The 14,407-nt window shown below is 32.0% G+C and overlaps 2 protein-coding genes across 3 annotated transcripts; both read left to right on the forward strand.

The window, feature by feature from the left end:
* Window positions 1-3,111: 3,111 nt before the first annotated feature.
* Window positions 3,112-4,903, forward strand: LOC131633411 (uncharacterized). Of its 2 annotated transcripts, XR_009293318.1 has the most exons (4): window positions 3,112-3,393; window positions 3,495-3,665; window positions 4,301-4,399; window positions 4,602-4,903. XR_009293318.1 is itself a non-coding variant. In XM_058904124.1 (2 exons), exons 1-2 carry the CDS (start codon window positions 4,306-4,308, stop codon window positions 4,811-4,813), a joined length of 306 nt encoding a protein of 101 aa, XP_058760107.1. In that variant the 5' UTR covers window positions 4,265-4,305; the 3' UTR covers window positions 4,814-4,901. The 2 variants fall into 2 exon arrangements, 1 of the variants encoding a protein (XP_058760107.1); XM_058904124.1 differs by lacking the exons at window positions 3,112-3,393; window positions 3,495-3,665 and having other exon boundaries at window positions 4,265-4,399; window positions 4,602-4,901.
* A 4,537-nt stretch (window positions 4,904-9,440) lies between these two features.
* On the forward strand, window positions 9,441-10,154 carry LOC131633398 (probable aquaporin SIP2-1). Its single transcript, XM_058904111.1, has one exon. It carries the CDS (start codon window positions 9,441-9,443, stop codon window positions 10,152-10,154), a length of 714 nt encoding a protein of 237 aa, XP_058760094.1.
* The last annotated feature ends 4,253 nt before the right edge of the window (window positions 10,155-14,407 follow it).

Raw genomic sequence — 14,407 nt, forward strand, 5'->3', positions numbered from 1 at the left:
TACTTGCTTTGAGATACAAAGATATTGTCTTCCATTTGCTTTACTTTAATACCAAGAAAGTAGGCGGATTCTCCTGCAAAACTCATCTCAAATTCAGACTGCATTTGAAGAACAAAATGTTTCACCATCTTATCTAACATTCCACCAAAAACAATGTCATCAACATTAATAGGGGCTATCATGAGTTTTCCTTATAATTCTTAACAAATAGGGTTTTATCTATTCCATATCTATTATATCCATTGTTGATCAGGAACTCAATTAATCTTTTAAACCAAGCTCTTTGAGCTTGCTTTAATCAAAGTACTTTCTTCAACTTGTACACATGGTTTGGAGAGATAGGATTAATGAATCCTTTGATAACTTCTTCAGATATGATTTTCTTCATGTCCATGAGGTTGAGATAACCAAGGTTTTTGTGACATAGTTTCGTCTCATCTATCTTGGATATCAAGCATGTTGAGGGTTGATTCTTGTTTTGAGATATCCACTTGTAGCAGTTGTCTTTGGACCTTGAAGCTTCATTAACACATCTTGATTTTTGCTAGTAACAATGCATTCTAATTTGTTGAAGTTCACATTCACACCTTGATCACATAGTTGACTGATACTTATCAAGGCAAGGGAAACCCAAACTTACAAGTTTGCCTATACCCTTGATTTTTCCTCTAGATCTTTACCAAAAGTAACATAACTATTGGAGTACATTTTCAATAGGGTATCCATACAGCAGGGACAGAGCTACATGTATGACTATGTAGGCCTATGCCCCCACTTAAATTAAAAACTCTATTCTAATATACTACTTCCTTAGTAATAATAATGGTAGAGTATATTGCATTAAATACTTATTTCATTTTAAAATATATCAAATCATAAAAAGCTTTGAACATGCTGGATGTTTTTATCTTATCTTTCTTGATTATATATTCTTAGAATTAAAGAAAACTTAATGACTTAAGAAATATCAATTGATTTGTGAAGATAAAATATGTTATATAGTTATAAATAAATAAAAAATAAGAAAACCATTAATAGTTTTAAAATGTTAAATAATTATAAAAAATAATTATAATATTTATTTATTGTTAGAACAAGATTTGTTCTGATCAATTATCTTTGTTTTGATGATAACAATAATATGAATTTTGCTTAAGATAATATGGTACTCTAATCAAATGCAATTTCCTTTTCAGGAAATATATAAAGAGTATGCATAATTCAGCGCTCAGAAGCTTTGTCTCAGAAGGTTCAGCATGCAACATCAGAACATGGTCTGGCAAGACATCAGAAGATGGTCGAAGTAGAATCAGAACATGAGTCTATGGAAGCATCAGAAGAACATGAGATCAGAAGCAGAAGCACTGAAGTTCTGATGGTATCACGCTCAGAAGCACTTCAAGGTCAGAAGATCAGAAGATGCTTTGCACCAAGCTGTTTGACTCTGATGATATTCAAACGTTGTATTCACAAACATCAGATCATAAGAAAGTACAAGTGGCAGGCTACGCTGACTGACAAAAGGAACGTTAGAAGCTATTAAAGGCAACGTCAGTAGACACAGCGTGAACAAGGCTCGAGGTAGTTGACAAAAGCGTATAACATTAAATGCGATGCTGTACGGAACACGCAAAGCATTAAATGCACTCAACGGTCATCTTCTCCAACGCCTATATATATATGAAGTTCTGATGAGAAGCATAGTTAATAACAACGATCCTGAACGAACTTACTCTGAAAAACTTGCTGAAACGCTGTTCAAATCAAAGCTCAGAATCTTCATCTTCATCAAAGCTCACTACATTGCTGTTGTAATATATTAGTGAGATTAAGCTTAAACGTTAAGAGAAAAATCACTGTTGTGATTATAGCTTTTAAGAAGCATTGTAAAACTCTTATTTGATTACATTAATTTGTAAGTAACTAGAGTGATCAAGTGTTGATCAGGATACTCTAGGAAGTCTTAGCTTGTGTCTAAGCAGTTGTAATTAGAGTGATCACGTGGTGGTCAGGATACTCTAAGAAAGTCTTAGCTTGTGTCTAAGCAGTTGTTCCTGGAGTGATCAGGTTGTGATCAGGATACTCTAGAAGACTTAGTTGCGGACTAAGTGGAGAACCATTGTAATCCGTGCGATTAGTGGATTAAATCCTCGGTTGAGGTAAATCATCTCTGCGGGGGTGGACTGGAGTAGTTTAGTTAACAACGAACCAGGATAAAAATAACTGTGCAATTTATTTTTATCTGTCAAGTTTTTAAAGCTACACTTATTCAAACCCCCCCTTTCTAAGTGTTTTTCTATCCTTCATTTATAAATAATATATTATAATTTTAGTATAACAAATTTATAAATTTTGCCCCCACAATTTAAAATTTTTGGCTCCGTCCCTGCCATACAGTCTATAGTAGTAGGCGTTATATGGTCATATCTTTCACAGTGATGACATCTCCAAGAAGAGTTCTTATAACCTCTATATTGAGGGTACATATGTCGAGCAGGATGTTGAGATATATTGTCCACCATCAAAAACCCAATTTTCTTCCAGGGGAAACAAACTTCTTAGTAGGAACTTTTGTTTCCTTGCTCATAGAATTCTAATAAAATCATATTCCCTTCACATTCCTAGACATCTTCCCAATTTTTTAGAATTTCATTCAACACATTTGAACCACCTATGAAAAAAATGGTCATATTTTTTAGTTTAAAATTTTACAGGAAAACTTTCTCTTTCATGCCAGTATTTGTTGAAACAAATTTCTCTTTTTAATCAACTTTTTCAATTAAAAAGAGACCAATAAAATGAACATAAAATTATTATTTTCAATATCTATAATATAAGAAAACTCTATCTTTTTGAAGAGTTCCTCTCATGCTGCCAAGTGGCTTATTCTGAGAGTAGGAAGTGTTGCTTCTTGATGCGCCATGTGGACTGTTGATTTATGAAGGTATGTTCTTCCATATTCCACTATTGATGTGTTACATAATTGGCATTAAGGTAGTTCTGTCCATGCATCTTCTATGCTGCATAATTATGTGTTACATAAAGAACTAATGAAGACTTTATATGCTTCTTTCCATTCAGCTTCAGCATCAGTTATGGTTATGTAATGAAGAGTGTAATGAAGAGTTTGTAACTCCTACATTCTACCTTATGATTTTGTTATTTATAGTATTTGTTGCCTACACTTTTCTGTAGTATCATACCATTGTACAATATGACGGGAATCAACTGGTTCAGATGAGACTTCATAAATCTTTGAGATTGTGGACGTTTTATGTTGATTTGGAGGAAAGTCTAGGTAATGTGGAGTCTACTCAGGCAGTTTATGAACGAATTTTGAATTTACAAATAGCCACACTACAAGTAATAATCAATTATGCATACTTTCTAGAGGTATGGAGTAAAATCCTATTTTAGTACACTCTCTCTTTTGGATTTTACTTTTGCTGGTTTTGGCTCATTGACATATTGTTAATTGATTTTGATTTATACAGGAGAACAACTACTTTGAAGATGCTTTTAAGGTTTATGAAAGAGGAGTGAAGATTTTTAAGTACCCACTTGCTATTGATATTTGAGTTACATATCTCTCTAAATTTGTGAAGAGACATGGAAGGACACAATTGGAGAGAGCGAGAGAGTTGTTTGAGAACGCAGTTGAAATGGTATGCACTTTTATTTTTCTTTTGCTGCTCATCTTTGAGTTCTTCAAGTATTATTTCTTTTCAATACTTTCATCGTTGATCTCATAGACGGGTTACTTTGAAGTGTATGAAACACTGAGAAATCTTACTCCTGTTATATTTTTAAAATGATACACCATCAGTTTTCTGCTTTATATCTCCAATTTTTCACTTTTGTATGGTTTTAATTTGTACAACTGAATTGGAACCTGAAAGGTTTAGTGACTTGTAGATAAATGCTAATAGGAAGGCTTCTTTATTTTGCTGGTCATAAAATTCAACAGAATATTTTAAGTTTGTTAGGTAGTTTGAGACACTTGAATAGAAGCTATCATTGTTCCTTCAACTCTGTTCTATATGATTTGGATTGTTACACTCTAAAAAATAATCAATTTGTGTTGCTGCATGCTCAGCTGTTTATATCATTTTTGGCTAAATTTGAAGAAATAAAGGGTTGAGTTTTTGATGTCCTGATCTGATGCTTCTTAATGTTTACATGGATTGTGTTTTTAAAGGCTTAATTTTGGTCTAAAGTTTAATTAATTTTTTTCTAGCTGAATGATAGTTCATTTTCTCTTTGAAAATAGTGTCTTGAATTTTGATATTTGAAACTTGAGAAAACATGGGAGTGGGACTGGCTTTCGATGTCGTTTGCAGCAGGATGGAAGTGGTTTGGGAGCGTGAAGATGGAACTTACATGGGAGGTGTTGCAGCAGGTATGCCTTATTGGCTTTGTGAATTCTGATTAGAATTTGGCGTAATTGGTTTCGGTTCAGGAGGAATTGTACGGTTTTGCGGAGTTAGTGTGCAAGTGGTTTTCGGTTTGGTTTAGTGTTGGTATGCAAGGTTGTTATATGGTGCAGGGCGGTTTGGATGTTAAGAATATGCTCTAATTTCATCTTTCCCTTTTTTGTTCAGTTTCAGCTAGGGCACATATGTGGGGTTCAGCCTCCGGTCATCTGCGAATATCCAGACAATCCCTTCTAATCCTGAAGCGTCTACTGTTTCCTCTGGTCCTACACGTAGGGATTCCTTCCGACAGCGCAAGCCAAATACCAGCAAACCACCATCTTTGCACGTGGATGACTATGTGGCTAGGGAGAGGAATGTTCATGGGGTTACCAATGTAATAGTAGTGCCACGAACAGGATCTACTGGTGGGAGGCCTCCATCAATCCAGGATCTACCTGATAATGATAACATTATGTTATGATAACTTTGAATTCATTTTATCATTAGAGGTAATGTATAAGCACTTATATAATAGAAGTTTATGTTATCAGTTTCTCCAAACAAAGCTTAAATTAGTTAAATTGAAGTTGATGGTTTCCGGGTTGCTGATGAAAAAGTTTAAAATAACTTATCTTTTGGTGGCAGTGTAGATATCGCGATTGCTCCTACCCGGTCGTCGAGTTAAGTTACATATATGAGTCATACGAACCATGACCTCTTGGACCTCCGCGCTCCGACCGCGTATGAACTCTTTCCAAATTCAGTTCTACGATCCTACAGCATTAGCAATCTGCTTTTTGTACCGATAAGATTCCAAGACCGTATCATTTTTTAAATTCGGTGAAAACAGAATTCATCACAGCCCTGCATCAAAGATTGTTATCTGTTTGCACTATATTGAACATAATAACCTCACCACGATTACCTGAAAACTTCCCAATGCTGCTCTCAGCTCAATTTAATTCTGAAGCATAACAATTTAGTTCTTCATGTTTCTTTTCAATCTGCTGAGCTGCTGTAGAACTCGGCTTTTTAGTTGGGATCAGCACCTTTGTCGACAATGGTTTCAGGTTCAACATTCAACAGAAGTATCCCTTTGGCTCATCCATCTTTTTCGAATTTGAATGAGCCTTCCTATCCTGCAGTAGATTTTAATTCAAGCAATGTGTTACCCTCTTGGATTTCCCCGCGACTTTGCTTGATGAAACCGTTCTTTCAATTGTAACAATTGTGGGAGACCGTTCTTCTATATTGCCTTAGTTGATAACTGTATTACAAAACTCATGCATTGTGTTCATGATTAAGGTATGAGAGTCCCTATTATGTAATAGTGGTATATAAAACCCAAATGTGTTAGCATAAAACGCCACTTGCCCAAGTTAGCGAGATGTATGAGTGAGCAAGGCCATATTCAAGTATTAATATGTACAATAAGACCAAGCCGGAAATACATACCGATTACATTTTATATTTATAAGTCAACCAGTAATCACATAGTCAAGTCTTTAGAAATAGTAGGATCAAGTTATAAGTTGTTTCACGTGACATTGGATCTTCGAAGCGAGACCAGTAAATTCATCAATATCTTTCTTTATTAGGCATTAACACCAATAAATTCGCATTACCGGCTCCGTGTAATGAAGTTGATTTCACAAACTCATTAGAAACCCGAAGAGCTATGATCATCGCACCAATTAATTCATCAATCGTAAATGTTAATCATAACCGTTAGCGTTATAAACAAACAATAGCCGAGCATGCTTGATCAATAGAATATGGTTCTTTGAGTCAAAGGCTGCTACATGATTAAGAATACTTTTGTGATATAGCAATTTGTTCTCCTCGAAGAATCTAAATAAATTCAAATGTTTGTTTCACTTTTTATTGTTCTTCATGGTTACTTTGAAATCAATTTGTTGTCTCTGAAACTTCCATGCATGTATCATGCAGGTTTTATGTAGTTATCAATATTATACACCACTTGATAATGGAATCTTCTCATTTGTTTGGTATAGGGAGGGCCAGGAGCTTATGAAGTATAACTGCTGTCTGCTGGTTTTATGTAGTTATCAATATTATACACCACTTGATAATGGAATCTTCTCATTTGTTCGGTATAGGGAGTGCTAGGAGCTTATGAAGTATAAATGCTGTCTATTGTGTGTGATGATTAACTTTTGGTGATGATTTATATTATATAATGGTAGTGGAAATAATGTGGTGAGGTTTTCTTTCAAACTGATGAATTGAAAGATGTACATTATATAAATTTTGCTCATATGTCATCTAGAAGTAAGTAAAACATATATGATTATTTAGAAATTTATATCAATTTGGCATACTTCTTTGAAAGATCTGTCATCAACATAAGGTACACTTATTTTGATTTAAAATAATTATTTTATAAATTCAATATAAATACTATTTTATGTTAGATACTATGATTATTGTTAGATACTATTTTGTTAAACACTATGATTATTTAGATTTAAAATAATTATTTTATAAATAATAATAATAATATTAAAAAGACACCATTAAGTAATATGTTAGATATAAATATAACACCATATTAACATTTAGAAACTTCTTCAAAAACATTAAGTTACTAATCCAAATTTTGAATATTAACGGAAACAAATTTTGAATATTAACAGGAACACGAAGTTATTGATTAAAATAATAAATATTAACGGAAACATGGAGTTATTGACAAAATATTAAATATTAACGAGAACATGAAGTTAGTGATAAGTTTTTTGAATATTAATAGAAACATTAAGTTACTGATAATTTTTTTGAATATTAACGGGAACAAATTTGGAATATTAACGGAAACACGAAGTTATTGACCAAAATAATGAATATTAACGGAAACACAGAGTTAGTGATCAAAATAATGAATATTAACGGGAGCATGAAGTTACTGATCAAAATATTGAATAGCGGGAACAAATTTGAAATATTAACGGGAATACAAAGTTATTGATCAAAATAATGAATATTAACGGGAACATGAAGTAACTGAATAAAATATTCAATATTAACGAGAATATAAATTAAAAAAATATAAATTAAACAAAATGACCCGACACCAACAGGTACCCGTGCGCATGCACGGGTATCACGCTAGTTATGATTAAAGTTGTTTTTGTTGATCTTTTGTTATTTAGTTTTAATTTTTTTTTTGAAATATATATATTATTGATTATTGAAATATATTATTTATAATCAAATAATAATTCATTAATAATTATACATAAAATATTATTTTTTCTTGATAAATGTAAATCATAAGTTTTATAAGGGAAAAGATATTTTGCGCTGTTTTTTTTACAGTACACCGTAATAGTATGGGAACAATTAGGAATGGCAAGAAAGTCCAAATCCGCGGGGTCCACCTGCATCAGAATCTGAGTTAATGGGTTTGGGTTCGGGTTTGGGTAATGTGAAACTCGTACCCGAAACCCGAAATCACACCCGCTTTTATATATATATATATATATATATATATATATATATATATATATATATATATATATATATATATATATATATATATTATATATATATATAATATATTATATATATTAAATATATTATATATTATATATATTATATATATAAATATTTTGTGGAAAGTTGTAGAGAAAATGTATTTTATGTATTTTATTGCGGGTTCAGGTTCAGGTGTGGGCGTGGGTGTTATTTTTCCACCCGAACACTCTTTGGGTTTGGTTTCGGATTCGGGTGTTGATTTCGGGTGCGGATTTGGGTAGTATAAAACCCGCACCTGACCCGACTCGTTGCCATCTCTAGGAACAATCTACTATATTAATTTTTAAATAATTAATTTAATATTGATTTCCGTGCAAAATATTATGCTTGTGTGTTTTTATACGGTGTAAAATACGGATGTACAAAAACCAGTGTAAAAATAGCACAGTTGGTTTTAGACCATTTACAATGAACATGTTGAATAATTTATTAAGTAGTTGAATTGACGTAATGGGGTGTTGAATTAGGTGTTGAAAATGAGGTGGATTAAATTGTGTTGAATAAATTCAACATGTTGAATAAGAGAAAGTAGGGGCCACAAAAAACAATTGACAAAATAATCGTTGTTGTAAGTTATTATATTTTTATTTTATCTGGGGTCAATTATTTTATAGTAAATTATTCTTTTTAATTTTTTTATTTTTACCAAAATTCATCATTTTTTATCTATAAATAGAGACTAGTTTCATTAGATTTGTACACAGAAAAAAAATCAATTTTCTTCCCTCTAATTTTCCTATATTTCGTATTTATTATTTGCAAGGAAAAAAATTAATTAAGAATATAAAATTAGAAAAATAAAATTAAAATAAGTTATTAAATTAAAAAAAATTAAAATAAATTATTTAATTCTTAATTATTTTAATTTAATTTCAATTAATAATTGTTATTAATATATAATCACAAAAATAAAAACATAAAAGAAAATAATAATATAAAATAAAAGTGGTAGGGTAGGGTGTTGAATTTTATTAAACAAAATCATTGTAGGAAGTAAAAATTGAATAAGTGTTGAATTATTAGGTGGAAGTGAGAGATGATAATGTGGAATATAAGCAAAGAATTCTGGAAGATGATAGGAAAGAGGTGCTACAGTTGGCGGCAGTCTTATTCTGAATCTGGAGAGTATCAGTTTTTTACTTCTTTTTATTGACACGTGCTTTGCTTCAAAACAGTTACACGGAGATTTTATGTAAATTTTAATGGTTAAACTAATTATTTAGTTCAATCCAATTAACGAAAAGAATCTAGTTTATAGGAGTATTATAGGACTAAATAATAAAACACATGTTACTTACCATGAGTATCATTTCTTTGACAAATATCATACTTTCTTTGACCATCCATCCACTTTCATAGCTATATATATACATAACTTCACTGTTTCTCTAACTTTAACTCTAACTCTTAATTCAAAACACAAACATTTCATCATCTCATAACTTTTTACTAAAGTTTTCAGTGAAAATGGGAAGAAAAAAGTTGCTTGTATCAGATTTTGCTCTATCTTTCATGTGGGTATGTTCTGGTGTTCTTCTAAAGTCATTCATAATAAAAAACATGAGTTTTTCTCATTCTCATCTTGCTGAGATTGTGAAGTTTTCTTTTTCCATAGCCAACATGTTCTTTTATGCTTTTCTTTCTAAGCTTTTTCATGGTGGTGCCAACAATCCTCTTGCTACTTTGGTTGATGCTATTTCTGGAGATTTTCATAACTTCCTTTTCTGCATTGGTTCTAGAATTCCTGCTCAGGTGATTGGATACATTGTTGGAGTAAAACTTCTTATCGATAACATTCCTGAAGTAGGACGCGGACCGCGTTTGAATGTTAACATTCCTCTCGGAGCGTTAACGGAAGGAATATTAACATTTGTAATTGTAATTATTTCGCTTGGGCTTGCTGCTACAAAAATTCGAAGAAATTTCTTCATGAAGACTTGGATATCGAGCCTGATCAAGATAATACTTCATAAAGTCGGTTCTGGTCTGACTGGTGGATGTATGAACCCCGCATCTGTAATGGGATGGGCTTATGCTCGAGGGGATCACATAACAAAGGAGCATTTCTTTGTATACTGGCTTGCTCCTATAGAGGCAACTCTTTTAGCAGTATGGACATTCAAATTGCTAGTACGACACATGAGAAAAGATAAGACATGCTCAAAAAGAAAATCTGATTAAAGAAATTATATTTTGTGATAAATGTTTGATTTTTCATCTTTCATTTAATGATTATTTGTGCCCCGTAAGTTTCATAAGTTTCAATATGTAAGTATTTTGTGATAAATGTAAGTATTGAAATTGTAATTATTACTTACAAAAAATTATGCGGGTTTATCCTTAATTCACGTGGTCATCTTTAGTCTTATAGAGTTTTCTTTTAAAATTTTCTCTATAATTTGAACTTTTACACATGTTCAATCCACAATCTTCCTTACATCAAGTTTTTTTTGAGATGTTACTTGGAACCTCAAATTCAATTACAAATGCACAAAACAACCAAATTCTTGAATAAAGAAATTAAATATAACAACAGAAATGCACAACTCTTAAGATAAATATTTCACTTTCTCATTACTGAGACAATGTGTAATGAATAAAACTGATTTTAAAAGGAGTATGTGTGAGATAGGAAAATAAATAGTTCTTAAAATCCATGCTTTAGAAATGAACGCAAGACTTCTTTATATTCGAAAAATTTAGCTCAAAGAGGAAACTATCCATGGATCTTATTGCTCTCTAATCGATTAGAAATAGTAACTTAATCGATTAGATTAAGTCAAAAAAGAAAACCTTAAAATATGTTTACTTCTTAATCGATTAATTAAGATCCTGGTCGATTAGGAAGACAACTCACTCTTTAATCACTTAGAAAAAAGCTCTAATGGATTAGACATCAAGTTTAACTTTTTTTAATTGGTTATAATAGCTTCTTAATCATTAAGTGTTTGTCATGATTTATTTTTAGAAGAAATGAGAAATAGATAAAGAGAGAAAAAGTTTTAATGCATGTTACTTCAAGACTTATGCTTTCTTATTTTACATGTAATTGATCAAAACACTAAAACACTTAAGTGCAAGATCATACGAACTTTCATATTTTTAGTTCATTTTGATGTTGAGCTTTGAAATGGATTTGCTCGTTTTGCTTCTAACATTGAAACTTGATCAACTTTGTTTTAATAGGATTTTTCTCTGATGATGCTTTGATGACAACTAAAGTGCAAGCATAACAAGCAGTTAAAAATGCAAGCAGACTAAGCTAGAGTTCAGTGATCAGTACAAAGATCCTCTGATGATGGCACTTAACAAATCTCAAGCTTCGTCGTCAATAAGAATTCAAGCAAGTGTATGTATGACTGGACTATCTGAAAAGTCTCGATGTTTCAACGTGTGAAAGTTCACTAGGTCCCGTCTGAGTGATTCGAGTGTTGTAAAAACACAAGAGATTTTTCGTAAAGTTATATGGCTATATCACACACACACACACAAACAAGTTTCAAAACTTATTTTTCCCAAAGAAACATTCCTAAAAATGATTTGGACTAGTGCCAGTTGAATCAGGAAATGTCAAAATGTTTTTAGACAAAATTTACATTGTCCAATCGATTGACACTTATACCCAATCAATTGAGTTAATGAAAAAATGACCCTCAAACATTTAGGATAATGTCTTAATGAATGACAACAATTGTATATTTTTTATTTCCTTTTAAAACCTTTTAAGTGATTACATTTGTGTCTTCCAATCGATTGGATCTTGAGGCCAATCGATTGGCACATTTAATATGGGCTAAAAAAAATTTCTTTTTTGTGCCAACCTCAAGACTATAAATAGAGGTCCATCCCTTTTCATTTTAACTTTCAGAAATGTGAGCCTTCATACCCCACTCCTCACTCTCTCTAAAATATATTCTTTATTTTCTCTCATTTTAATTTAGTCGTAGCGCTTTGAGAAAGTCTTCATGTTCAGTGAGACATTTGTGTAATTTTGAAAGGGTAGTATTGTAAATTCTCATAAGAATATTTTTACTTTGGTAGAATAATTTATCGATAAAGGGTTTGTATATTTAGGTTAAAATCTAAACCCGTTAAAATCTTGGATTTTGGGATTTAGAATCCAAGTCACCATCTAAGTTCATAATTTAAGCCTTATTAAAAGCTTACGTTGGTTCGAATCAAATCTAGATAAAATGTCAAGTTGGTTTGTGGTTAGCCTGTGTAAAACCTCTGTTCGGTTCGTAAGCTCATCCTGAGCAAAAGCTTTTTTTGGTTCGAGATCAACCCAGATTAAAACTTCAATGGTTTGTGGTCAGCCTGTCAAAACCTCGGTTTAATTCGTGAGCTCAGCCCGATTCAAATGCTCTCTTTGGTTTGAGATAAACCTATATATAATTACGGTTTACCTTGGGGACTAACCACTTCAATTTTTTGTTTAGAAAGAAGACTAACTATTTCAATCCTTTATTTAGAAGGAAGACTAATTGCTTCTCTTTGATGTTTGCTGTTCGGTTTGAAGTTAGCCTGAAGCTTCATGTGTTCTTGTATAAGAGGGCTAGAGAGTTCAACCTACTAAAAACTCTTAAGATTTAATGGATACTCTCAAGATCAAATCTTGGGGATATGACTAAATCCTCTTGACTAAACCTGTATAATTTGTGGTGTCTTCTCTTTTCCCTTAAACTTTTTACTTTCTGCAATTTAAATTTTCATTGCTTATTTTAAAAATGTTTTTCAAACCAATTTTTTTCTAAAACACACAATTCACCTCCTCTTATCTGTGGTATCACATGTACAACAGATCAGTCAGCCAAACTTTTATATTATAAATAAACGACTTCTCGTTATTTCAAAATATGCCAGAAAACTTATTTCAATCATACTTTCTCACTTTCTACTTTCTCTAGTTCTTTGAGAGTGAAAAATAATTGAATTTTTTGTGTACTGGTGTTGTGTTATTATTGTGTTTTATCCAAGAAGGGTTTTGTTTCTTGTGTAATATCTTCATAAGAAGTTATTGTTTTTTTCATGAGCTAAACTATTTAAAAGCTCTATTAGGTTCTTGAGATTATTCAAGTAAAATCTTTGTTTAGGTTTTCTTAACTAATCCCGTTAAAAAACTCGTGTTTGGTTATTGAGTTTAGCTGTCAAAAACTCTGTTTGGTTTCTGAGCTCAATCTATTGTAAAATTTTTGTTTTATTCTGAGATTACCTTGGTGTAAAATCTCTTGTTTTTGTTTGGGAAATAGCTTGTGTAAAATATTGTGTTTGGTTGTAAATAAGGTCGGTGGACATATCCTATGAAAGCTTACATCTCATAGCTCTCAAGAATAAATTCTTGGGAGCTAGAGTTAGCCAAGTGGTTATTATGAACCTGTATAAATCGACGGTGGATTTCTCTCTCATCTTACCTCTTTATGTTTCAATTGTTTATTTTTTTCCGTTGTATTTTTATTTCTATATTTCTTTGATTTTCTTTCTTTTAATAAAATGCTATTAAAAATTTCATAAAAACTTATAATAGATTTTTTCACCTTATTACATTGTGATCTTATAATAGTGTTCATACTCATATTCCAAAGGGTCTTCGATCAAGGAAGTCTTTTTTTGAGCCCTCCTCCCTTAACATGGGTCAAGTGCAATTCAGATGGTGTCTCTAATGGCAAGTTGGACCAGTCTGCCTGTGGAGGCATTTTTAGGGATCACCTTGGCATGGTTCTGGGTTGCTTTGCTTCAAATACTAGTTGGAATAATGCACACTCTATTGAGTGTTGGAATAATTAGGGTTTTACAAAGAAGAAGAGATGAAAGAGAGAAGAGAGAGAAGAGATTACACTGTATATTAAAAAAAGGGAATTGTATTAAGGTGAAGTTTTTGTCACCATTTACAATATAACATGCCTATAGGCAACCAAAACTCAAAACTTACATGTTACACTTCGACACAACAACTATATGTTATATTCAACTCTGTCGAATACAACTAACTCTACTTAGCTCAGTTGAACTAAGTTGAACACATACTTGATGAAGGTGAGAAAACACAAGAAAAAGGGATAAATTTTGTTTCCTTTTGCTTCTCTTTCGGTTAAACTCTTTTATCAAATTCTGGTCACAAAGTCAAAATCTGAGTCAGAGTCTGATAGAGATAGCAATAAATAGCATAGATTATAAATAAATAAGAGAACAAGAAAACACACAAACAATTATCATGGTTCCTCGTATAAACCAGGAGTAGTCCATTTCCTTTGCACTTTCAAGAGATTTTCAGTATAACCAAATATGATTTCAAGTTACTCAGGCACACAAGCAAGGGACTTCCAACGCCCAAACACACAAGTAAAAGACTCCAATGCTCAACCATACAAGCAAGAGACTTCCAACGCTCAAGCACACAAGCAAGAGACTTTTGATTGCTCAAACACACAAGCAAG

Source organism: Vicia villosa, unplaced genomic scaffold, assembly GCF_029867415.1.
Source record: "Vicia villosa cultivar HV-30 ecotype Madison, WI unplaced genomic scaffold, Vvil1.0 ctg.001122F_1_1, whole genome shotgun sequence".
Lineage (NCBI taxonomy): Eukaryota > Viridiplantae > Streptophyta > Magnoliopsida > Fabales > Fabaceae > Vicia > Vicia villosa.

Excerpts from the sequence above, each read along its gene's own strand:
- LOC131633411 (XM_058904124.1), top strand. The coding sequence starts at position 4,306 with ATGGGAGTGGGACTGGCTTTCGATGTCGTTTGCAGCAGGATGGAAGTG. Across the intron at positions 4,400-4,601 it reads CATGGGAGGTGTTGCAGCAG|TTTCAGCTAGGGCACATATG; the intron begins GTATGCCTTATT and ends TTTTTTGTTCAG.
- LOC131633398 (XM_058904111.1), top strand. The coding sequence starts at position 9,441 with ATGGGAAGAAAAAAGTTGCTTGTATCAGATTTTGCTCTATCTTTCATG.